Here is a 26216-nt window from a genome sequence, read left to right as displayed (position 1 = left end):
TGTATGAGAGATTTCTGTAGTGTATTTGATATTATTTATATTGTTTCTGCCTGTCATAATTGTATAAAATCCAGGTATAGCAGAAGTTATTCTTTGTTTCTGTGAACTTGGCTTATCTTTTGGCTTGAAGTGAGAAATTTTACTGTTGGAGTTGGAATCCTAAATTCTACAAATTGAACAATTTATCATTTTATTAACAGCTTTAATGGGTTAAAATTATTTTTATAGCCATCTTGGCCATAAATAATAGGTTTCAATTCTCCTAGTGACTTAGTTCAAAGTCTTTGAAACTAGTAATTGAAAATTGTCATTCCACAGAGAATGTCATCGTTGTCAAGAAATACATTTATGGTAGTTCCTATCTAAAGGCTGTCAGTAGTATTCTGCTTAGAAATCCACAAACATAGACAATTGAAAGATAGTTTCTCTTTTTTGCTTCTTTCATGTACATTTATTGTCTTGAAAGACCTAGGAGGGCAGCAAATGCAGCCTAAATTGTAGTGTAACATGAGTTGCTACTGTTTGCTCACATGAGGTCAACCCAAAAGCAAAGTAAATTCTTAGTTTATGTAGACAGTACTCCATGAGAGACCTACTGAACTAGTTATCCTCACTAATGTGATGCTAATTCTGTTTGGCACCACAGTAAAATGCGTAGTGTTAGTATTGAAAATCTGCCCACGTTTAGTACTTTATGAAATGTAACAAATGTGCCTCTCTGTGGCTTGTTTGTTCCTTATTTCTCTGTTGGCAAATACTCAGTCACATTTTTTCCCAAGTCTTAGGGTAGTGGTATTAATAAAAATTTCTGATTTTACAGTTGGTTTCCTAATAAGAGTGTATTAGCCAATGGCTTATTAATGTTCCTCTCTGACGAAATGTTTGCTGCTATCAATATCTCTATCTTCGTGTTGTTATATCTAGGTAATGTTGTGAATGGAACTATTGGCAAGCAAATGGTTGACATGCTTGTGGAATCGTCCAACAATGTGGAGATGATTCTGAAGTTTTTTGATATGTTCTTAAAACTGAAGGATTTGACTTCTTCTGATGCATTCAAAGAGTATGATCCTGATGGCAAAGGCATAATTTCAAAAAGAGATTTTCACAAGGCAATGGAAAGTCATAAGCATTACACTCAGTCTGAAACTGAATTTCTATTATCATGTGCTGAAACAGATGAGAATGAGACTCTGGACTATGAGGAGTTTGTGAAACGATTTCATGAGCCTGCCAAGGACATTGGTTTCAATGTCGCTGTCCTCCTGACCAACCTCTCCGAACACATGCCCCATGATACTCGCTTGCAAACTTTTCTTGAACTGTCAGAAAGTGTGCTGAACTACTTTCAGCCTTTCCTTGGACGTATAGAAATCATGGGCAGTGCAAAGCGCATTGAACGAGTGTATTTTGAAATAAGTGAATCAAGTCGGACTCAGTGGGAAAAACCTCAGGTAAAAGAGTCAAAGAGACAGTTTATATTTGATGTTGTAAATGAAGGTGGGGAGAAAGAAAAGATGGAGCTTTTTGTTAATTTCTGTGAAGACACCATCTTTGAAATGCAACTGGCTGCCCAAATCTCTGAATCAGATCTGAATGAAAGGTCAGCAAATAAAGAGGACAATGAGAAAGATAAGCCTGAGGAACAGGATCCTGGAATGGGTTTCTTCTCACTTGTAACTATGAAGTCAGCATTAGTAGCGCTCAAGTATAATTTAATGACTCTTATGAAAATGCTCAGCATGAAGAGCTTAAAGAAACAGATGAAAAAAGTGAAGAAAATGACCATGAAGGACATGGTTATGGCTTTATTTTCTTCCTACTGGAGCATTTTAATGGGCTTACTGCATTTTGCCTGTAGTGTCTTCCGGGGTTTCTTTCGCATCATTTGCAGTTTGTTGCTTGGAGGAAGCCTAGTAGAAGGAGCAAAGAAAATCAAGGTGGCTGAGCTATTAGCCAATATGCCAGATCCCACTCAGGATGAGGTGCGTGGGGAAGGAGAAGAGGGAGAGAGGAAGCCAGCAGAAACTGCATTGCCTACTGAAGACTTGACTGATTTGAGAACTTTATCAGAGGAGAGTGATCTACTCTCAGATATATTTGGTTTGGATTTGAAACGAGAAGGTGGACAGTATAAATTGATCCCTCACAACCCAAATGCTGGTTTGAGTGATTTACTGAGCACTCCTTCCATAGCGCCAATGCCTGAGGCACAGGAAAAAGTCCAGGTAACCATACCTTTTATTTGTGCTGTATGTTTCTCTTCTTCATATGTGAAGTATAGTCTTGAAACAAAACTTGCATCTATTTTTGTATGGCTTTTGTTGCATTTTCTAGGGAATCACATATAATCACTGAAGTTTGCCTTCTCTGACATCATACACTGGAATGCTTACAGCCTTCTTTAAGTACCTGGTAATTTGGTTTGCTTATAATTCAGGACTAAATTGAAGGATTATTTTTTTTTCTCAGAGCTTCAGCTATTAAAAAAGTTAGAATTTTGCACACTCTATATTTTTTCAACTAACTCTGTTCTATATAATACTGTTTAGATATGTTTAAAAAAAAAAAAATTTGCCATCTCTAGGAACAGGTGAAAGAAGACGAAAAAGAAGAGAAGGAAGAAACAAAATCTGAACCTGAAAAAGCAGAGTATGTATAACTCTAATCAATGATCTTGCAAATACATTTGTTTCACTGAAAAATCAAATTGATTTATACTTACTCCGTTGCCTATAATTTTGTTTCCATTCACATACCACAGTTGTTTTTTTTTAATCCATCTTCATCATCAAGACATATTTGCAAGCAAACTCCATGTAAATAATTTCACTCAGATTTTATAAATATTGGTTTCAGTGAAATGAGTACACTTCTAAAAAATATCTTGAATCTGATAAATCATTTTATACAGTTTATACTGTTTTAATTGGGCTTAATTTCATCTGTTCTTTTAAGGTTTTCTTGGAAAAATTGTAAGAGCATTTGTGGTTATCTATCAGTGGTAGAGACTGAATCTGTTTTGCTCATCCCATTTCCTATGGCATACTTCGAGCTATTTGAATTTTGCAAAAGCCTATTATTCCATTATGGTTTTAATGAATTACTGAATACTTGCACATTTTTATGGGGATTATTAGCATTTGATAAATAATAATTTGAGGCTTTTTAAGACATGATAAAATCTAATGTTAACAAAATTACTGGGAATAAAAAAGTAAAACGAAGGACTTGGCTTTAAACAGTAAAAACATAGCATTGCATCCCCTTTTTTTAATGGTTCTTGCTAAGTGTTTGGTTCCTGTTACTGATATATCACTATCAAAATTCTGAGTGCACCCCTTACTCTCAAGCTATCTCCATATTGCCCTCCTGGGATGATGAGCTCTTGCCTGTAATTATATATTACTCTTTTTTTTTAATCAGTACAGCAAATTTCTACAAATTTGTACTGGCTGCATTAAAGGCGACTTTTTCAGACTTTTGAAGTTCACTGTTGATTGTGCTGTTTGGCTATGTAGTTGCAATGATAGCTGTATTCTTTGTAAAGAGTGCAAGTGTCCGATGCTGTTAGCTGCCCTGAAGCCACTCCTAACATAAGATAAACTTTCAAGTGAAAGTTGCTGAAAATATCCTACTATGAAGCAGCTTAGGACATCAGTTATTCTGTTTGTAGATACTCGGATTAATAATGTAACATATAACTTGTCTCTCACTCTGATTTGGCCTCAAATGGTCTTCTGTGATCCTTTCATCTATCATGATGTCAAGTCTCATTAGCTTCCAAAATAATTCTGAGTTTCTAAGATGTGCTTCAAGAAGGCAGCCCACTGGCTATGATTTTTTGTAAGCATCACGGTGATAATCTCAGATTGAAATGCTGTCAAGCTTTCTTATTCCTCTTTCCTCCTGGAGGGAGTATTTATGTCATCCTCAGCTGGACAGAAAAGGAGAAGTTAAAACATGAAGCTTGGTTTGTAAATAGAAGAAAAAAACAGTATTCTTCAGTTTGTGTGAAAATCAGATTGTTCAAGTGCATGGGGTTGAATAGGAGTGCTCAGACATACAGACAGTTGGACAGACATTTGCCAGCACAAGTATGAACTGCACAATTATGAAGCAGAGCTTCAGGTAATAAGTTTGGAAGATTCTTAGTTACCTGCCTCTACCAGTTAGCAATTCTAACATCTCTAAGGTGACAAACCAATAAATTCAATTATCTTTAGATTTAACCAGAATGTCACAATTGCCAGTGCTTTATGCTGAAGATGGTTATCTATACTTATTACCAATTTGTACGCACTGCATGAATCATGACTACTTCAGCCAAATGAAAGGATGCAGTATCTTCTCATAGGGTGTGGTTTAGTTGTTTTTATGTCAATTTTATTAAATTGTTGTGTTATTTTGGTTTCAATCATATCCTAAGAGGAGAGGATGGAGAAAAAGAAGAGAAAGCAAAGGAAGACAAATCAAAACAGAAATTAAGACAGCTTCATACTCACAGATATGGAGAACCAGAAATTCAGGAATCGGCTTTCTGGAAGAAAATAATTGCATATCAACAGAAGCTTCTTGTAAGTTGTTTTCTACCCTGTGTCTTACATATTACAAGAGAGATATCACAAAATTATTCTACCAAACTGAAAAAGACAAATATACATCTGATAAGTCTCATTCATTCTTCTATCCACAGTTATCCATAAATTAGATACAAAGGCAAAGGTTTGGATTGATAAGTGAAAAACAAAACAAAATCACAAACACAACAGCAACAACAAAAAAGCAGCTGCTCACTCACTATCCCCAGATAAGGCCAGGGAGAGATTTGGAAAGGTAAAAATACTGAGAGCTCAGGGTCTGAGATAAAGACAATTTACTAGCAAAGCAAAAGCATCACATGCAAGCAAGTCAAAGCAAAACAAGAAATTCATTTCCTGTCTTCCATGGGCAGCTTGGTGTTCAGCCATTCCCAGGAAAGCTAGGCAAATCATGTTTAATAACTGCTTGGGAAGACAAATGCCATCAATCTGAATATCCCTTCCTTGCTTCCTCCTTCTTTCCCCTAGTGTTTATTGCTGGGTGTGTGGCCTATATATCACTTATGCCAGCTTTGATCAGCTGCCCCAGCTGTGTCCCATCTCAGCTCCTTGTGCACACCCAGCTCCTTGTTGGCAGGGCAGCACGAGAAATAGAAAAGTCCTTGGCTCTGGGCAAGTACTGCTCAACAGCTAAAAACATCAGTGTTCTGTCACCACTATTTTAATCAAAAATCCTGAATACAGAATCTTAAGAGTCTCCATGATCCCAGCCAAAACCATAACAAAAAAACCCCACCATTTTCCCAGGTTGTAAAAAGCAAGTAGAAGAATATTAATGTACTGGCAATATACAATGACCTACATCAAAAAAATGTTACAACTGGTAAAGGTAACCTCTCAGAAAGATAGAAACAATGTAATGTTGCCTTCTTTTAAATGTGCTTGCTTTCTTAGTGTGATAAGCTATTAGTTAATTATATGATGAGAGGTAAGTGGTAAAAGTTATGTGGGCGAAGGAAATGCATTTGCAAAATTGGGAATAAATTTTCTTCAAATTTTTTCTGGCTTTCTGATTGCACAGTTTTGCAGCCTTGAAGCTTTTGCTTTTTTTAAACAGTTAATTCATTTTTTAAGCTGTTGTTTTCTAGATAAATGGAAAGATATAGATAGAAACTTCTTTGAAGGTGATTCATAAGGAAGTTGTATGTTGTGAAACTTCTTTAAAATGAAGTATCACAACTGACAAGATGAAATGACTATAAATTTAGATACTGTTTTGAAACTTAAATATTCAGTCCACCATAGAACTTAGATTTAAGCAAGAATTTCCTCATTGGAACACAATTTCTCTCAAGGTTTCCTGTGCTTCAGCTTTCATTTTTGATGTTTTTAAAATCAGAAGGGATAGAAATACATGAAAAGTTTATTTAATGCATAATTTTCCAGTCTTCTGACATTAAAGGCACTAAAGAAAACTAGCATGGCTGATATCCTACATACCATATAGTACGACTGAAATCTTGGCAAATTCTGAAGCAGAGTGTGAAAAAAATGATTTCTTTTTCAAATTGGGATTGAACGTTCATCACACTTCTGATAATTTATTAGTTGCGTAGCTTACTTTCTTTAAAACAATGCTTAATAATTAATTTCAGGATTGTGGTATCATTATGAGGCAGGGTGTATTTAAGCTTTATTTTTTTATTTCAGAACTATTTTGCTCGAAACTTTTATAATATGAGGATGTTGGCATTGTTTGTTGCCTTTGCCATCAACTTCATCCTGCTTTTCTATAAGGTATGTTCATCATACTGTTGCTTTTAAAGTTTTTTAAAGTTGAATTCTGAAAACCATTCAGGTTTTATAGGCTGTGTTCTACTGTAAAAAAAAAAAAAAAAAAAAAAAAGTCAACCTAATAGAGTTAATACCTTCTTCAGACTGATACTTCAAAGATCTAACAGTGATAGCTGATGTGTTTGCATGAAATACACAAATAGCTATTTCCTGAGTTCTGTGCAGTGACAGATGCAGCAGTGTGAACTTATCTGTGCCTCGGATGCTCCTTTTCATAGTACAGTGACTCAGCCAAATGCAATTTTCACTGACAACTTAGGCTAATACACCTCAGCTGAGATGTCTTTTTGTGTCCTCATATTCCCTGAGAGGGTGTGCACAGCTGTGTAGAATATCATGACCTTTGTCATGATATTTGACCTTTTGTCAGGGTCTGTAGTAAATATAATACAACTCAAGATTTTTCAGTTCAGTTCATGGAAGAACCCTGCTCATAAAGATTTCATGCAGCAATGTCAGGAGTTCATGGGATTTCTTCCAGGAAGGCTATGCCCTTTCTTGGATTCAAGGTGATAAATTCAGCATGGCCCACACTTGCAATAGAAAGAGTAAAAGAAAATCAACACTGACATGGGTTAGTATAACAAGATAAAGTGATCTCTGTGAAATATTCCCTGTGGACTTTGACCTAAGGGGGGGAAAAAAAAAAATCCTCACAATTCTGCTGTCCTTGATGAGATTGTTTTCAGTTGTACTGTTTAGCTTGTAGTATTATAAAACATCCATCAAAGGAATACACCTGTAATATTAAGATTTAAGTGATTTAAACAGGTCTCCACCTCTGCTGTGACAGAAGAAAAGGAAATCCCTGTAGTGTCTACTGGAGAAAATATGAAGTTGGACAGCTTAGAGAGCGACAGCCAGAGGGTCATTGCAGTACATTATGTCCTGGAAGAAAGCAGTGGCTACATGGAGCCCACACTGCGGATTTTGGCCATCCTACATACAGTCATCTCCTTCTTCTGCATCATTGGGTATTACTGTTTGAAAGTAAGAAAAACACATCACAGTTTTTTCTTCTAACTGCCAACTTTTGTCCATTGAGTGGCATAAATTGGAACAAAGTTGTAGCACCTTTTCTTAAACAAGTTGGGAAATCGTATAAATAGTATTCTGCTAGCGTAATTTGCAACAAAAACTGAGTTAGGTGAATTGTGAATTCAGAAGGTTCTAGGCCAGAGCCTGATTTACTGGTCTGGCATTGGATCATAGGTTCACTGTTTTCACAGTTACATCAGGCAGACAATTATAGCAGGAAATTCTTGTGACTGTCAAGCAATGTTTGATTTTCCACTATACATTAAGTTTCTCTGCAGATCAATAAATTCTAAAAACATTTTTGTGTTTCACTGGTTGGCATGAACAGTGGAGGCTCAGATTTTTGGGTATGGAGAAGTCCTCTTCTACTTCATAGCTTTTTATCCCCTTGAACTCTTAATGATACTTTCCCACAATGTCCTTTACAACTACATTTATTACCTGACTCAAAGTGATAGGTATTCTTTGTAGTAAATAATGATAATAATTGCATTTAATTGCATTCTTTCCAAATCTGAAAATGAGGGAAGGACCAAATGTGGTTTCAATCTCTATCTTTGGAGATGCATTGATTTCGGTATTAAAAATATTTTTAGCTGCAGTTCTATGTACATTTGTTTCTGGAGAGTGTTCCACATGAAATCCACTACATTTTTCTCAATTAGTTCTATGAAAATAAGATCAGTACTATTGTTACTGTGTGTAATGCAACAATCATCTTAATTTAGTCTGCTTTTCAGTGCTATTTTTTCAGTATACCCATGAAATGACTTGACTAGTCATACTGACACCATTGCAATTTTGAATTTTGGATACATTTTGAAGACCTGTGAAGTAATTACAGTGGTTTTTATTTTCAAAATAAAAACCTAATGAAGCAATCCACTGTACATGTTAACACAGAAAAGCATCCATTTTTATTGGAAACAGACTTCTAAGTAAAAAACACTCTACTGGGACTGCTAGTTACGTCTCCCTTCTCAGAATGTACTTTCAATTGTCATCCAGAGTACAAAAATGAGTTGTAAGCTTGATCCTTCCTGTTCAGCTGGCAAAGAAGCAAAGATAACAAATCAAATATATAGAATGTGAACAATGTTTAAGGATTTTACTTTTGACTGTTCACAATCTGTTCTTCATGCTGTTCTTCATGTGAAATGGAATTCTTTAAGGATGAATTCTTAACAAATGAAAGGCAATGTCTAACACCTCTGGGTGCCAAAATGCAATCCAAAAGTGTGATCTCAAATGAATATTTTAGAACTAGAATTTCTAAGGATTTTAGGTTATATTTTTTTAATACTTATTTTAGCTCTCTTTTATACGACTAGTTCTAATAGTTCCTTGGAACTGTGCAATTATTTTTATTGGAAGTACCTTCAGATTTTTTTTGATCATCTTATTACAGCTGTGCAACGCACTCTTAATTCTGTGATTCCAAACTAACTGGTCCATGTGCATCCATATCTTCAGAGTGTTCTGGGCAATTGTCAATTCTTTGGATTTTTTGAACTATTACTTTATACATATTCAGTTTTCATATTTAATTTTTCTAAAGAAACAGCCTTTCCTCTAACTTTTCAGATATCTCAGTGCATTTTTAACTAATTTCTGATATGTTTTTTCAACTGCAGGTCCCACTAGTAATTTTTAAGAGAGAAAAGGAAGTAGCAAGGAAGTTGGAATTTGATGGGCTGTATATCACTGAACAGCCCTCAGAAGATGATATTAAAGGGCAATGGGATAGACTTGTAATCAACACACAGTGAGTTTTTGCTTAGTCTATCTTTATAGTTTTGTAAGGAATTATTCTTTCTTCTTATTATTTCTTGTTGAGCTGCATCAAGAGAAGAGTGACCAGCGTGACAAAGGAAGTAATTGTCTCCCTCTATTTTTCAATATCTTGGAGCAGCAGGAGAAAAAAAAAAAAAAGTAATTTCTTTTGACAAGCACGGTGATGATTGTTTATTGCTGTCAGTTCGAGTAAGCTATGGTTTGGATACTTTAATTGGCTCTTGAATACTCCTTTGAGAACATATTTAAAAGTCGGACTCTTTACCTGTTGGAATTATGTGACTTAAATGCTTTGGAACCTTGTCTGGTCACCATCAGCTCAGTTGCCCTTTTGCAGACATGGTAGTTTGATAGGCTCCATGCCATTTAGTAGCTTTCATTCCAGTGACTATCTGAATTGTCAGTTGGTGATAACAACAACATAGTCTGTAAGAAACAAATCAGTATATAATTTCTATATTGTAAGAATTATTCTATCTCTTCACAACCATCTAAAATGTGCTCTTTTTTCATCTGTATTTTTCAGGTCTTTTCCAAACAATTACTGGGACAAATTTGTGAAAAGAAAGGTAAGGTTTATTTTCAAAAAATATATGTGAAATTAAAGTAAATCTTTAATGCATGGTGGGTTTTTTTTCATTTTTTGAAAGAAGTGTAGTCCACATTTCTTCAAATAAAATTTTGATTCAGTATATATATTTCCATATGTTCCATTTAAATTATACCCACAATTCCTTACCTTATATTAACAGCCAATGGGTGGCTTCTTTCTGTAATTTAGATAGCTATTCTTTACAACATGTTCCATATATCTGACTTGTATTATAAACCAGAAATTTCAGATACATTCATGAAATTCTGTAGAGATGTGTACACTTGTGTATATATTATAGCATGCATAAATAGTTTTGTCTCTGTGAATCTAGTTGCCACACTCACATCCTTGTATGCACATACAAGCACACAGTATAGAGAGTTCCTTAATCACTAAAAAGTAAGTAATTTTATAAGGAGGTAATATAGATTGAGATGATTAGGGTGTAGCATAACAGCAGCACTGACCAGCAAATGATAGACACCATACTGGCCCATTTATTCCCTTAGTCCTTTGTTTCTTCACACTTGTTCCTCTCCAAATCATATAAATCTATCTTACTTCCCACTTTTGATTCCCCTCCATAACAGGCAATAAGTCTCATGCAATGTCCAAATGCTCTTGCCCTCTTTCCCACACCCCCAGGCAGCCTATTAGTCTAAAAGGTGATCTGAAAATCTTCCTATGACTCAACTTGGCAAGTTTTGTGCCTGGATATTGGGAGTTAGTTTTTTCTGGAACAGCTCTGGAAGGAACCATGCAGAAAGTCAATTTCCTGAAAGTCAGTAATTTGAGTTCCTGCCTGCTGTTGTTACTGTGCTCCTCTGGCTTGTGGAGATTGGCCTTTGATGGGCTGATGACTCTGACAACTCCTGTTATGGTTCTGGGAGTAAGAGCAAGGTATTATTTGAACTCTCTCCACACCATTGTCTCTCTGTGTTCCTTGGTAGACATGCGTAAGAGCTTTAGTCACATTGTCGTCTTATCTCTGTAACCAGAGGCTTTTGAAGGTTTATTTTTTTCATATGAGGAGTGTGTCAAATGTTTTCTCAGTGTTTTCTCATGATAGCATACAGTAAAATCAAGTTTCTTATTGTGTTTAGCCATGTTTGAAAAAGTGGGTATATGTGTTGTTGGATCAGATTTACCCTTCTTTCAGACTGCTTTAATGCCAAACTTTAATCACTTCTGGAAATGTTTTCTGAAATACTAGCAGAAATTTTGCTAGTAGAAATTTTAGGTCTCCCTGTCTAAAAAATATATTTGTCTAAAAATATATTTATATATAAATATACATAAATAAAAATATAAACAGCTTGCTTTGCTGTTTAAAGTATTTTTGGTATCTATGGAATTGTTAGTGACAAGAAATAGATTAATAGTTTGAGTTCACTCAATAACATTTTAGCTCTGTCTTTACCAAAAAGATGAATTTGCTTAAAAACATTTAAGTCTAACCCTCTGTTAGAGACCTTGTGATTCCTACATACTTTATCTACATGATATTATTTGTTGTATTATTAACTATCATCAAATCATAAAATTATGCAATGGTGCTAGTTAGTAAGTGAGGGCACTTATCATAACTTTTTCATTGTGAAGTACTTCCCTTTAAAGAAAAATCTGAAAGTGTCCATCAACATATTTAAGCTATTTAAAGAAAATTTAAATGATAAATATTTATTCTTTAGTTTGTTTCTTAAAATAATAATGAGTAACAGTCAAATACTCCCCTCAAGAAATCTTACTTTAATCAGAGCTTTTCGTATAGATACAATAGCTAAAACATCTCTTGCCTGTGTGAGCTAAACATATATTTTGATGGGTTTTTTTTTTTTGCATGTGACAATATTAATTTAGTTATTCTGTTTCTGCTGAGTTGTTTTCCTCTCCCTATTTTCACTGAATGACTAGGAACATCTCATTTTTGACAAGCTCTCTTGGCTCTATCAAGTGATTGATATTAAGCGGGAAAAAATTACTAAATGATATGATAGACAAATAGAAACAAACAAAGCATGTTAAATTTCTTGTCTTCAGAAACCAAACTTCTACCCACTGCTTCTCTTGAATGTTCGTCCTAACTTTAGGTCATGGATAAATATGGTGAGTTCTATGGCCGTGACAGAATCAGTGAATTACTAGGAATGGACAAAGCTGCTCTCGATTTTAGTGATGCTCGAGAAAAGAAGAAACCAAAGAAGGATAGCTCCTTATCTGCTGTGTAAGTTGCTTCTTGTTTGGTTCTGTTTGCTTGGTTTTGTTTGTTTATTTTAGTGTTATTTGAGGGCTTTTTGAGGTGTTTTTTGTTGGTGGTTTAAACAGTGAACTCAAAGTTTGTCATTTAGGTTTGAATTTTCGTACTATGTCTTCTCTTTTGTAAAAAAAAAAAAAAAAAGGCTATATAAGATAAAACAATTTGCAAATTGAATTTCACTGTGAATTAATTCATTATAGAGCCCTTATAAAAAAAAAAAAGAATCCTCTTTTCTTATGTATGAAGATTCAGGTTAATGCACAGATGCTTCTGGGCTAGAAACTCACATTTTTTATTTTTCAGCTCAATCAGAATGAAATAATAAAATTGGCAATGTATATTTTGGTTTCAAGGAAATGGTGGAATATATTTAAGTGATATTGATGGCAACTAGTAAAACCTTGGAAGCTGGATGATTAGTCTTTTTACATCTCTTCATAATTTGTTTTCCCTAAACTACATACTTGTCTGTACTTGCCAGACATGAGAAGAATCTCCTAGACTGTTGAAGTAGTCAGAGTAATAGTAATCATTTTCATTCTTACAAAAGAGATGAAGAGAGATCCTCAGTTTTTGCAGAGCACTTTTAACATTATAATGTAAGGGTATATGGATAATTTTCTATAACAGTAGCACTTACCAGTGTATTTACAAGAATTATATGAAGTAGACAGTAAGGCTGCTAGTAGATAAGAATTGCATTCTAGAAAGGGCTGTTTTTGTAAAGATGAAACTGAAAAGTAAAACTGAAAAAGTAAAACCAAGAAAGAAGAGTCCACCTAAATAACCGAAACTGTAATGCCGAGATGCAAAGGCTCTGTGACATAACAATACAATTTAATAATGTGGCAAAATTACTTTCCAGAATACTTTCCTGTTTTTTTTGCTGTTGGATATATTTGGATTTAGAAAGTATTCTTTCCCTTTCCCTTTCCCTGTGTTATTATTGATAGAAAAAGACAGTGAAACTACCTAATCTTCCCTATGTGCTCATGACTCTTATTTAGGAAGAAAAATAAAATAATATTTGTATTGATATTCTTGGAAAAAAAGAGACCAGAATGAAGTAGTTGGAGAAGACTGATGAAATGCTTATTTTAGAATCATACCTTTCTGTTATATTTCTAATGTCTGCTTTATTTCATATATGTTAACAGCAACAAAAATAAATTATGATTTCATGCATCTTTCACAGTCTCCTTAGAGAAATCATTCCATACTCATAGCAGCTGAATGTGCTGCGAGAAAAAAAATAGCTGTGACAGAGATTTGCAGAAAATCACATTCTTCAGAAATGTACATTTATCTACTTTATACCAGATTCAAAACTGAACATGTATGAAGCTACCCAAACTCATTCATCCATTAGATTCAGTATTTAAATATTTACAGCATAATGAAGAGTGTAGCATCAGTAGAAGCAGTCCTCAAGCTCAGTTGAGTACGTGTTAGCAGATAAGTTCCCTTTGACTTTGCATTGCAGACATTGATCAGTTCCAGGTCTGATTACTCCTAAATAGTATGTAGTAATTTACTTTTCTGCTTTTGTTTCAAGTAGATGCCAGAGTAAAAGTGAATTGGGAAAAGGTTCTGATGTATTTCAGCTTGAGACAAATAAACCGACTGTAATGTCTTCTGTTTATGAGACAATCCTCTTGCTGTAGATTGTGTTGCATAAATTCTTATTTTGTTGTTACATAAAATGTAATTTATTTATTTTTACAGGCTAAACTCCATTGATGTTAAGTATCAGATGTGGAAATTAGGAGTTGTTTTCACTGATAATGTAAGTTTATCAGCGTGTATATATATATATGCACAAATGTATACCTTCTTAAAAATATACCCATCTTAACTTGAAGAGCTTCAGAGAGTATATGAAATATTCTGAATTATATTTAATTTACTACATAAAGATCTTGGATGTTTAAAAAGAGAATGTCCAAATTTTTTCTCAGTTACATGAGTATTAAGAATCTCAGTTTGTTTTGCTCCCTCTCACCTCTCCCCTTCTGAAGTATTTATTTATTCAGGAGGAATAAGCATGTATTGTGCTGTAGAATTGGAAAAGTATCTGTATTTACTCAAATTAAAATTTTTCATGTTCATAATCTTTATATCTGCAGTCACTTGAATATTTCTGGAAAAGTCAAATCAGTATAGTTAATGTGTGTGGAATTACTGTAATTTATATCACTGAAACTGTTAGTAGGGTTTTGCACAAAATGAGGCTAATGATTTTACTCATTTGAAAAATGAGTTTTAAAAAATGGAATGATAAACAAGGCCATTTAAATACCTTGCAGCTTAAAATATTGCTCATCTTGTGAATGCAAACACTCTTATGATCATGATTCGCCTGTCTCAGCTAATTTTTCTGGTGTAAAAATTGCTGGGTAACAAATCATTTTGGAAAAAAGGACTGCTGGAGGATGAAGATTCAATCTATCTTCAGTCAGGAAGACTGAAATGTACAGGTTGAGGTTGGGATGGGAATTCACCAGGTCCACAGAATGCATAACCTGTAACAAGTTTGCATTTGTTCAGGATTATCTTTCCACTAACAGAATGTCTGAAATTTCTCTTGTAAGTATGTACTTGTCTTTAAGTCCAAAAAATTAAAATGACAGAGGAAAAAGTGAAATTAGGATTTCTATGAATAGTAAACTGCATAAATTGTATTAAACAGTTAAGTAGTAGTTTTAGTAGTTTGAATTAACTTTGGAATTACTTTTTATCTTTTTGTTTGTCACTAATCTCCTTAGTGTATCAATATTTAAATGTAAACATCCATAAACTTATAATTAAATCAATTCAAAATAAGTTTTTCAAAATTCAAATGCAAAATTTGTCAATTTTGACCATTTCTTGTGCACTCTGCATTTGCAGATTTGATATTTTTGAACAAAAGAAAAATTCTCAAAGATTGTATAAGAAAAAAGTCACAATTTTCTGTCTAATTGAAAAGCACATTCAAGCAATTTCTACTTTTCATAAGCACTGTGAATTAAGTTATACATAATAGTCATTAATTCTATTTTGTAATGTAATTGTTTTTTCTGTTAGTCTTTCCTTTACCTAGCTTGGTACATGACCATGTCAGTCCTTGGCCATTACAACAATTTTTTCTTTGCTGCTCATCTCCTTGACATTGCAATGGGATTCAAGACATTACGAACTATACTCTCATCAGTGACCCACAATGGCAAACAGGTATGAAATGTCATCTTTTTTCATTGGTCTGTTCAGAAGACCTTCAAGGAAGACAACTATCACTGTATTTTTTTTCCAGCTTGTCCTAACAGTGGGATTACTGGCAGTAGTGGTATACTTGTACACAGTAGTGGCATTCAATTTTTTCCGAAAGTTCTACAACAAAAGTGAAGATGGTGATATGCCAGATATGAAATGCGATGATATGCTAACAGTAAGTCTTAGTTTGCTTTCTCCTTTTTTTTTTTTTTTTTTTCCAAACAGTTATATTTTTATCCTCTTTTATGTAATTCCTGCTCATACAACAGTATCATTGGTCATCAACAGAAAGACTAATGTAAGGGAAAGAAACAAATTCATGAACATCCCTTGAACAACTGGATATACCCTATGCATGTTAAACAAATAATTCTTTAAACAGATGATATAAATATGGTAGTATTCTTTATCATAGTTTCTGCAAAAATAGAGATCAACTTAAAGCCGTGATCTCAGTCAGTTAAAGGGCTGAATCTATAGGTTCAGTAGGTCATTCAGGAGGATGGTCAGTTATAGGCAAGGAATTTCATGAGTAATTTAAATTCTGAAATGATTGTTTAATTTTTAATATCCATTACTTTCCTCTACCAGGAGTTGTCATGATAATCTTCATTTCACTATTCTCTTACTGAAAATTACTACTCAGTTGCTGCGATGATGCCAGGCTTTGGATAGTAATTAGAGCTTAAATACCACAGATATCTAAGATATATTACTATTAAGATCAGTCTAAAAGTAACCTAGAACAAAATCAAATGTATTTTAGTTATTAAATGTATTAAATGTAATGTATTAAATTATTAAATGTATCTTGTTATGCAACCTGAAACACTTCCTGGGAATTCATAGAAGCACCAAGGCTGGAAAAGACCTCCAAGATCGTTCAGTCCAACCATCTACCTAACAGTAATATTTCTCATTAAACCATGTCCCTCAGGACAGCATCTAAACATTCCTGGGACACCTCCAAGTACAGTATCTCTACCACATCCCTGGGCAGCCCATTCCAGTGCCTGACCACTCTGTCAGAGCAGAAGTTTTTCCTAATATCCAACCTGAACCTCCGCCAGTGCAACTTCAGACCATTCCCTCTAGTCCTATTGTTAGTTACATGGGAGAAGAGGCTGATACCACTTCATCACAACTTCCTTTCATGTAGTGGTAGAGATCAATAAGGTCTCCCATAAGCCTCCTCCAAACTAAATAATCCCAGTGTCCTCAGCTGCACCTTGTGAGACGTGCTGCAGACCCTTCACAGCATTAGTCTCAGACTCTTTTCATCATTAGCCTGTCCTCTGCACAAACATCCTCAAAGGTTGTTCGATGTTTTTTGTGATTTTATTGTTCTTGTTTTGTTTTCCTTTATTTTTTATTTTTGTTTTCTATTTTTCTTTAAAACACCAGAAATGGGGCAAGTGATTCAATCTTGAGTGAGGAGAAAGTGTGGTGGAAAGGGGGTTGAATTTGGTGGTGGTGATAATTCTTTCTTGCACAGTACCGCATGCTGAAATTTCTGTACCTCAATCGTGATCTGCTGCTGGGCTTAGGGTAATCAAATATAAAATCTTTTTGAATTGAGACATGAGTATAGACCATGAAATGCTATGGTTACGGCTTCACAGCAGCATTTTTGTTCTCTTTCAGGTTAAGTACACATAACCTGAAAGAGAAATATGTTACATGACATTGTCTAGTTGCAAGAACATAGAACAATTCTGCTAATTACTGAATTTGCTATAAAAGATATTTTTAATTGCAGATGCAGAAAACTTTTCAGACTTTTGGTTTTTTTTAGTGCTACATGTTTCACATGTATGTTGGAGTACGTGCAGGTGGAGGCATTGGTGATGAAATAGAGGATCCAGCAGGAGATGAATATGAAATCTATCGAATTATCTTTGACATCACTTTCTTCTTCTTTGTGATTGTCATCCTGCTTGCCATTATTCAAGGTATATATCTGTAGCTTGCAGTGACTGAAAGCGTTATTTAATGATAGGTGGATTTTGGTGCTTTAGATATTGCATGCTTAAATTTAAACCAGGACACTAGGGCAATCAAAAAGCAGATTTATAAGGTAAATTACACCAACATGTTGTTTATCTGTATGCTGTTCTTCTTAGTCTCCACATAAACAACAGGCTCTGCCTGGATCAGAAAAAAACCAAAAAAGTTTCTTTTGTGTCATTGATGTCACTAGAGTTTCTGTCTTTCCTTTGTCCCTTCTAAAAGACTCCTGTAATGATGTCACAAAGGAAGTGATTAGAAAGAATTATCATCTTCTATCAGCTAACAGTTAGGGAAATCATAAAATTTTTACATCAATAAAAATGCTTTTTCTCACTTCCTTCAAGGGAGTTTAGAAGGTGACTCTGAGCTTCTATAACTCTTAATGAAAAAAGTTGTTTTCAAGGGTTGGGTAGGGAGCTTAATTTTTCATAGACTGCAGTAGCATATCTCAAACTATTTATTCATTTTGTGACTGACCTAAGAGTAGAGGCTGTAGCTATCAAGCTTTGAGTGTAATGATCATCTGGTATTCATCAGTTTACAGCTTAGTAGTTTCAGTAATGATCATGCAATAAGTCTGCATTTGTGTTGGTGTAAGTAAAGGGAGAATTGTTAGAAATTTATAATCTGAGCCACTGAGTCTGTGGTTTTTCTTCTATCTGTATCTTCCTGAAATGGTCACTTACTTCTGTAAAGCTTTGACAGTGGAACCTCAAACTAAATGGCAACCATAGTGACAGAGGATGCATTAGATCTGGGCTTCTCTGCATCTGCTATGTAATAAATTCCTGAACACTGTTGTATGTATCATAGGGTTCTTTGTTAAAGCTTCTATCATTGTAAAATCACGTGTCTTTTCATTCTGAGTAAAGATTAGAGTTCTGCGAATAAAACAGAAAGCTGTTTATACCATATTTTATAATTCCACATTATAGTGACAGTTACAGGTAGCTGTTTTCCTTAATTAGCTCATTTTCCTTCATATATCTAGATGTTTCTGTGTTTTCTTGAAGCTATAACAGTTTCTACTATTTCTATACAAGACTATTGTTTAATGTTTTTTATTGGACTCATCCCTGAATTTCCCAATATTCTTTGTCACAGTTCTTGAGCATTAACTATTATTCTCTCTTAATTTCTAGGGTTAATTATTGATGCTTTTGGTGAGTTAAGAGATCAGCAAGAACAAGTTAAGGAAGACATGGAGGTAATAACATACTATTGCTGAACTATATTCTATTTTCAGGTTTTCTGAACATCTGTGTTGAGTCGAAGGTGATACTGAAAGAATAAACATATGGTTCTTTACAGAATCCAGTGTTCTTTTCATCAGATGAACTGAGATGTAAAAGTGAATGAGACACAATTTTCTTATTGTTTTTATTTTCCGTTTTATTTAATTATCATAAGTACTCATCATAGAATCATATAATGGTTTGGGTTGAAAGGGACCTTTAACGTTATCTAGTTCTAACCCTCCTACTACAGACCAGGGCACCTCACTTTAGACCAGGTTGCTCAAAGGCCTATCCAGCCTGGCCTTGAATTCTTCCAGGGAACATTCACAACCTCACTGAGCAACCTGTTCCAGTGTCTCACCACTCTCACAGTAAAGAATTTCTTCCTAATATCTAGTCTAAATCATCCTGTCACTGTAATAAGTCCCTCTCCAGCTTTCCTGTAGGTTCCCTTCAGGTACTGGAAGATCGCTATAAGATCTTCTCGGAGCCTTCTCTTCTCCAGGCTGAAGAGCCCCAGCTCTCTCAGCCTGTCCTCAAAGGGGAGGTGCTCCAGCCTTCTGATCATTTTCGTGGCCCTCCTCTGGATCCACTCCAACAGCTTTATGTCCTTCTTATGTTGAGGGCTCCAGAATCGGATGCAGTACTCCAGGTGGGGTGCTCATGAGAACAGAATAGAGGGGCAGAATCACCTCCCTTGTTCCCTTGTTCACACTTCTTTTGATGAGAAAACTCTGCTAGAATGCAGGTTTTGAATAACATTTATCACTGTTTGATCCGCACTGTGAAAGAGGCATGTTGTTGACAGCTCTTAACTTGTATGGGGCACAAACTCTGTGCTGTAATTCTGCTCTTAGCGTATTTGGGGTTTATTTGCCATTTCCTAGTGTTCCTTAATACCTTTTGTGTAAGTATAGCCAGTGTTTTGCTGATAAATCAACAACAACAACAACAAATTATTTTTCTTATGATTTTTAAGCTTTAGATTGTGTATTTTCACTTGTGTACATAACAAAAAAATATTTGTTGCTATACATTATAATGAATTCCATATCCACGACTATTTAAGTCTTTTGAATCTTGTGACTAGAGGTGTCTAGCGTCATTAATATTGCGATGATGATACAGTTCATCTCAGGTGTAGTTTTCTTTGATTAATCTATATGTGCAAATGTCCAGTACTTGCTGGTTTTCCGTTCTGTCATTTAAGTGTGTATATAAGAAATCAGAAATATGTTGAGAACTAATGTGTTGTGTAATTTAAAAGTATATTCAGCTTAAAAACTCAAGTATTAAGGTAGATGCTTAATGCCTTGCATTACAATGAGTATTGCTGACAGTGTTCGAACGAAAAAAAAAAATAGGCTTTGGCTGTTCAGTGCCATTCATTCTTCTTATACCTGCTTACCTACTGGTACCAGGATTTATTGGTTGATTGAACATCAATATGTTACTTTGATAGCAGTTAATCTTCTGTTTGGGTGTTTTGGCTGAAGCATCCAGTCTCAATCATCAGAAGAGAAGCTTTTCTGTTCAGTACATATTGCAGTTGATGCATTGGTATTTTGTAGAAAATTATGGCATTTGGGGTGTCTTTTCTCAAAGAGGTACAGAGATGCATTATAAATAAGTGTTGATGTAATCTGTGTTCTTTCTTTTAGACAAAGTGCTTTATCTGTGGAATAGGAAATGACTACTTTGATACAGTGCCCCATGGCTTTGAAACTCATACACTGCAGGAGCACAACTTGGCCAATTATTTGTAAGTACGGTGAAAATGACCAACTCCTGATTAACTCTATTATATAAATAAGAGTCATTATAGATTGGCTTTGATGTTCATTCAGACAACATCAGTGCACAAGGGAGATATTTCCTTCTTTTTTTTTCTTCTTTAATAGAGTCCATGAGAGAGAAAAATGTTTGCTATTAGCAAAGGTTTTTTTGCCTTAGTGAAGTGATAGAATTTCTGTAGAGGTAAGAGCAGGAACTTTATGAACTTCAATATGTTTTTTTCAGTTTGGTTCTGAAACACCCATTTTGTGTGAGCAAGGAGATAAAAGTTGGGAACCTGATATGTGACTAGTAAATATCCCCAGTTTCTCGGTTATATTATGGATTTATTACTTTTTTTAAAAAATCTAATTATTATTCTCTATCTGCAAGTTAGTGTTTGTAGGCAAGAAACGTCTAGTATAATTTCATGACAGAAAGCTTAGGAATTCTTCATATGAGGTAAGTATTTATTCCAAGTCAAATGAAATCTTGTGCATTTTGGTGTATTTTTCATTGAATAATAACTGCAAATTAGAAGTGTGAGGAAAGTATGTTTAATATGTCTGAGAATATCATCATAAGTATAATTTAGAAACTTGTAAAGCCAGGAACAGCATTTTTTTCACTGTACACGACATGTTGAGAAATACACCAGTATCTGTAGATTGACTAGTGCTTCCAAATACTGTATTCACAACTCTTTTTTTTTCCATTGTAGGTTTTTTCTGATGTATCTTATTAACAAAGATGAAACGGAACATACAGGACAGGTAGGTAAACAACTCTTTGAATACCAACAGTTAATAAATAAAACTGATTCTAAAATAAAAATCATTCAGATGTGCCAAAACTAAAGAGTATTCTAATGAATAGCATTCTATGTGGTAGGTAACTTAATTGTTATTCTTCTGAACATTTCTTGGGACTTTGGTTGCTTAATTTTAGATTATCAATTCTCTAATGCTTTTGTTATCTGATCTGACTTTTTGAAGTATTACTTCCAAAAAATATAAATAGAATCTGTAAACAGAAATAATGAGAAACATTTAAGCATCCTGGGAAAGCAACATTCTTTTCACCCTGTTAAATCTCTTATTATTGTCTTTGACCTTTAATATTATTAATCAGTTATATGGTCTTTTATGTCTACATTTCTAGGTAGAGTAGTATGGAAGAACCTAGGCATGTATTTGAAAAGAAATCTGGGAGAACAATTTTAAGAGGATTTTTTTTCATTACTGCTTATTATTCTTTCAAATCTTTAAAGTCCACTTTATTTTATGCATTTTTTGCATGCTTTGAAATGCAAAAATGCAGAAATTCAGTCAAATTTCTGTGATGGAAAATATTATACTTGTGCTGGTATTTGGTCTCGTGATCAGCTTTACTTAAGCTTTACAGTGCTCCTGGATGTGAAATGACCTGGTCCTCTTCTATGTGTTTTCTTTTTTGTGTTTTTGACCAGGTGACCAGATGTAAAATCTACTCTAAACTCACCCCCAAATTAACATGATTTTATAAATTGATGTAGAGAAACCAAAGAATCAAGGAAGGGAAGCAATGTATTTTTGTTTGTTTGTTTGTTTGTTTGTTTGTTTTTGAAGAGGCATGCCTGATTCTTTCTCATTTAAGCAATTTAAGTCACTTAAATGTTGTTTATTTCAGGAATCCTATGTATGGAAAATGTATCAAGAACGATGCTGGGAGTTTTTTCCTGCTGGTGATTGTTTCCGAAAACAGTATGAAGACCAGCTTAATTAAGCAAAGACAAAGATTTCCACTTGAAATATGTCCATGTATTTTCCAAGTCCTTTGGGAATGTTGAACGGATTTCTTAAATCCCCAAAACTCTGTGGTTTTGGAGCACCAGAACTCTGTTTTTAATGACCCAACTGCGCTTTTATTTTCTTGTGTATTTGCTTTGAGAATACTGGAGTAAAGAACAATTAAAAACAACAGCAACTCTGGAAAACAGATCAACCACTTGCACAGACAAAAGATATCCATATAAATAACATGCACACATAAGAAGAGACTTGAGTCAGCTTCTTTCTGAAACTGCCAGATTATGCCCTTATCTATAAAATCACACATGGGGTGACACAGTAGCAACACTCATTCAATCTATTTATTTCATCATCCTGGAAGGAACTATATGTAGTTCACAGAGCACTGTAAAAGATTGTTGTGGACACAAAGTTGTTGGGAAATAGTGCCTTACTATATGTGGGTTGAGCTATGCAGAAGATGAGTGCATGATGACATTGTATTTTTATTTTTCTTTCTGTCTTCCTTTTCTTCCAAGTTAATATTTATTTTGTGATTTTGATGGATTTGGGTGGAAGGGACTTGCTTGTGCACATCTTTTTATTAAGACTGGAGTGTCTCAGGACAAGATTAGGTTATTCTCATTGAGTTCAGTTCACATTTACCTTCCTCTTTAGCTTTTGCTTTTATTTTGGTAATGCTCTGATACAACACTGCAACTTTATGAAATCTTTGTATGAAAATGAGAAGACTGCAAAAAACAAAACAAAACACTTTAACAAGAAATGTTTCATTGCATGTTTATTATGCAAGTTTAAAACAATCAAAGAAACAATCTTCAAAAGCAAGTTGATCAACATGAAAAAAACATTCACAATAATTATCTCCATAGTAATAAAGTGTTGTGGGCTTTATTGTACATCTGAAACAAGTGTCATCAGTCAACAATGTATATGTTATGAATCTGACCATAGTTTTGGTTTCTTTTGTTTTTCTTTTTTTCGTTTCTGCCACCTGTGATTGATAGTGGAGTTGAAGAATTTCTTGTTAAATTATTTTTTAAAATCAAAGCTGAAGCAATATCCATTCAGGGATCCCATCAGTTGCATCACAAAACACCAATGATGTGTACATCACTCCATTTTGAGTCCTTTTCAATTGTAATGCCAGTCTTTACAAATAAAAAAAGAGATTCAGAATGGAAACAAGATGGTCTTGGGAGCATTTGAGGTTTTTCTTATTGAGTCTTTTTATTAATCCCTCTATTAATTGCATCCACTTCAACACAGACCTGAGCTTCTGTTTTATAGAATCATAGAATATCTTCGGTTGGAAGAGACCTCAAGGATCATCGAGTTCCAAGCCCCTTGCCACAGGTAAGGATGCCAGCTGCTGGATCAAGTATTAGATCAGGTTGTCCAGGTCTCCATCCAACCTGGCCTTAAACACCTCCAGGGCAACCTGTTTCAGCACCTCCCCACTCTCTTAGTAAAAAACTTCCCCCAACATCTAATCTAAATCTCCCTTCCTTTAGTTTCAAACCATTCTCCCTTGTTCTATCACTGTCTAGTCTTGTAAAAAGTTGATTTTCCATCATGTTTTTCATTTTATAAACTCCCTTTAGATATTGGAAAGGTACAATGACATCTCTTACAGACTTCTCTTTTCCAAGCTAAACAAGTCCAGATCCTTCAGTCTGTCTTCACAGAGGAGAGGTGTTCCAGCCCTTGGATCATATTTGTGGCCCTCCTCTGGACACATCTGTGGCCCTCCTCCATATTTTTCCTGTTGGGGGCCCCAGGCTTGGATGCAATACTCCAGCTGGGGCCTCACAAATGCAGAATAGAAGAGGAAAATCACTTTCTTCAGCCTGCTTCCATCACTCCTCTTCTGGTGGAACCCAGGATAATATTGGCCTTCCAGGCTACAAGCACACACTGCTGACTCATATTAAGCTTTTCATTAATCAGGACTCCTAAGTCTTTCTCAGTAGGCTGCTCTTAAGGGGTTCTTCTCTCAGCTTGTATATATATATGGGATTACCTCAACCGAAGTGTAAAACCTTGCACTTTGCTTTGCTGAACCTCATTAGATTCACAAGGGCCCACCTTTCAAGTTAGTCAGGTTTCCTGAATGAAAGTTTTATTCCTTCTGGTCTTCTTGCTATCCTGTTGCTCCACTTCATTTTCTTTGTCATAAAAGAAATTGACTGCATCAGTATTCCATTATAACTAAAAAAACTTACAACTATCATTTAAATAATCATTTAAAAATGATAATTCTTCAAAGCCAAGTATTCATTGCAGTGGATTATGAATAGTGCTACTCTGAAATTGTCATCCTGTAGAAGATTCTGATTTTCAATTGTCTTGAATTTTACAGTACTTGAGGCCAAAGGATGGATAGGCTGGTGATGGTGAGAGGAGTGGGTAGAGTGGCTAAAATTTGTATCCAGGTTTTAAAAGATCCCCACCCAATTTCTAGTATTCATTCTAGCTTTATTTCTTCTGATTGGCATAACTCTATAAAACAGTTTGAATACACCTTTCTTGGCTTTGCATATTTGATCTAGAAATCAGGGATTGTAATAATGTTCCTTTTTCGAGTATAAAGCATAAGAATAATTTTCTGATGAGACGTTTATTTGATTTTGCACATTTTGTTGAGAAATAGCTAATGATTCTGAGTCATGTTTCAAAATCCCCGTGTTTTGAAAGCAATTTCAATTGGAATCTGTGAGCAAATAGGAGAATTGAACTGGTGTATTTCTTTAATTTCTGTGTCTTAAGGCTTCTGGAACATTCTTCTAAATGCTGTATACTGTGAGATAAATACGTGTGAAGCAGCAGTTAAGTACTAGGTTCTTTCAGTGTGGCATCTACTGATTATCTGGTAAGACAAATGTTTCCTTGTAAATATTAAAAGTCTTTATTTATTGAATGAAGCTAATTAATAGCTTTCACAAAAGGGACTTCCAGTAACTAAGAATTTGTCTGTTAGAATTTGCAAGATTAGTGTTGCTGAAAGTGACTGGGGATTGGCTTTAGTAGAACCTCAAAGCCTGATCATACATCTCCCTGTGGAATGACTGGATTTTTGGATTCCTGATGCATGGCATTTCTTCTTTGAGTCAGTGCACAAAAAGTTGCTGCTAGAAGCTTTTCTCCTTTTTTAATGCTTAATATGTCCAACTCAAAAAAAGAAACTTGCTTTGAAATTAAGAGTACATGACGTAGAAGAATAGTTCATTTTGAAACTACATATTTCCTGTATTTCATATGATTTCCTACCCTGATGTCCATCCCAGTCGGTCACCTGGTACATGATGCAGACTGAGGTATCTGAGCTCGTACTGTTTGTTTTAGAATTAAAAATATGTAAAAAGAACTGTAAAGAAATAGAAAGTCTTTGCTGTCTGTTGTAAATGTCCCAAGTTTGACTTCAAGATGCAATTGCTGTGGTGAAAGCTCTCTTGGACAGAGTGATGGTAGAGTTCTTGATTCTTGATGGAGCCAGGAGAGGGGACAGCAAAACTACTACCTTGGACTTCCTGAGGGTGGACTTTGAACTGTTCAGGAACTGGCAGGGAGAGTCCCTTGGGATTCAATCCTGAAGGGCAAAGGGATCCAGGAAGGCTAGTTCCTCCTCAAGAAGGAAGTCTTAAGGCACAGGAGCAGTCTGTCCTCCTGAGCTGCAAGGTGAACCAGCAGGGAAGAAGATCAGCATGAATAAACCAGGAGCTTTTCCTGAGGCTCCAGGAGAAAAAGAGAAGGTACTTCTTGTGGAAGAAGGGACAGGCAACTTGGGGAGAGTACGAAGAATTTGTTGGGCTGTGTAGGGAGAAAATTAGAAAGGCAAAAGCCTAGCTTGAATCCCAACTTGGCCTTTGGGTAGAAGAGAACAAAACCCTTTATGAATATTTTAACAATAACGGGAGAGGTAAGGATAATCTTCATCCTGTACTGGATATGGTAGGAACCCAGCCGCTGAGGATAAGGAAAAGGCTGAAGTTCTCAATGCCTTCTTTACGTCTATCTTTGAAAGTCAGACCAGTTATCCTTGGGATACTCTACCCTCTGATCTGGAGGTCTTGG

The 26216-nt window shown here is 35.0% G+C and overlaps 1 protein-coding gene across 1 annotated transcript in view; it reads left to right on the top strand.

Moving 5' to 3' along the window:
• Positions 1-23305, top strand: part of RYR2 (ryanodine receptor 2) — a 355102-nt gene extending 331797 nt beyond the window's left edge. Inside the window, exons 90-105 of the mRNA XM_090135386.1 lie at positions 925-2228; positions 2588-2652; positions 4430-4577; positions 6252-6338; positions 7167-7385; positions 9068-9198; positions 9754-9796; positions 11913-12046; positions 13805-13865; positions 15146-15292; positions 15372-15506; positions 17127-17283; positions 18484-18548; positions 20241-20341; positions 21074-21125; positions 22021-23305. Of these exons, the coding sequence (XP_089991512.1) occupies positions 925-2228; positions 2588-2652; positions 4430-4577; positions 6252-6338; positions 7167-7385; positions 9068-9198; positions 9754-9796; positions 11913-12046; positions 13805-13865; positions 15146-15292; positions 15372-15506; positions 17127-17283; positions 18484-18548; positions 20241-20341; positions 21074-21125; positions 22021-22116 (2945 nt within the window). The 3' untranslated portion in view covers positions 22117-23305. The remainder of the gene's footprint in view (positions 1-924; positions 2229-2587; positions 2653-4429; positions 4578-6251; positions 6339-7166; positions 7386-9067; positions 9199-9753; positions 9797-11912; positions 12047-13804; positions 13866-15145; positions 15293-15371; positions 15507-17126; positions 17284-18483; positions 18549-20240; positions 20342-21073; positions 21126-22020) is intronic.
• The last annotated feature ends 2911 nt before the right edge of the window (positions 23306-26216 follow it).

Source organism: Phasianus colchicus, chromosome 2, assembly GCF_987193195.1.
Source record: "Phasianus colchicus chromosome 2, bPhaCol1.hap1.1, whole genome shotgun sequence".
Lineage (NCBI taxonomy): Eukaryota > Metazoa > Chordata > Aves > Galliformes > Phasianidae > Phasianus > Phasianus colchicus.
Note: the sequence above shows the minus strand (reverse complement) of the source record. Positions and strands in the feature narration are given on the sequence as shown.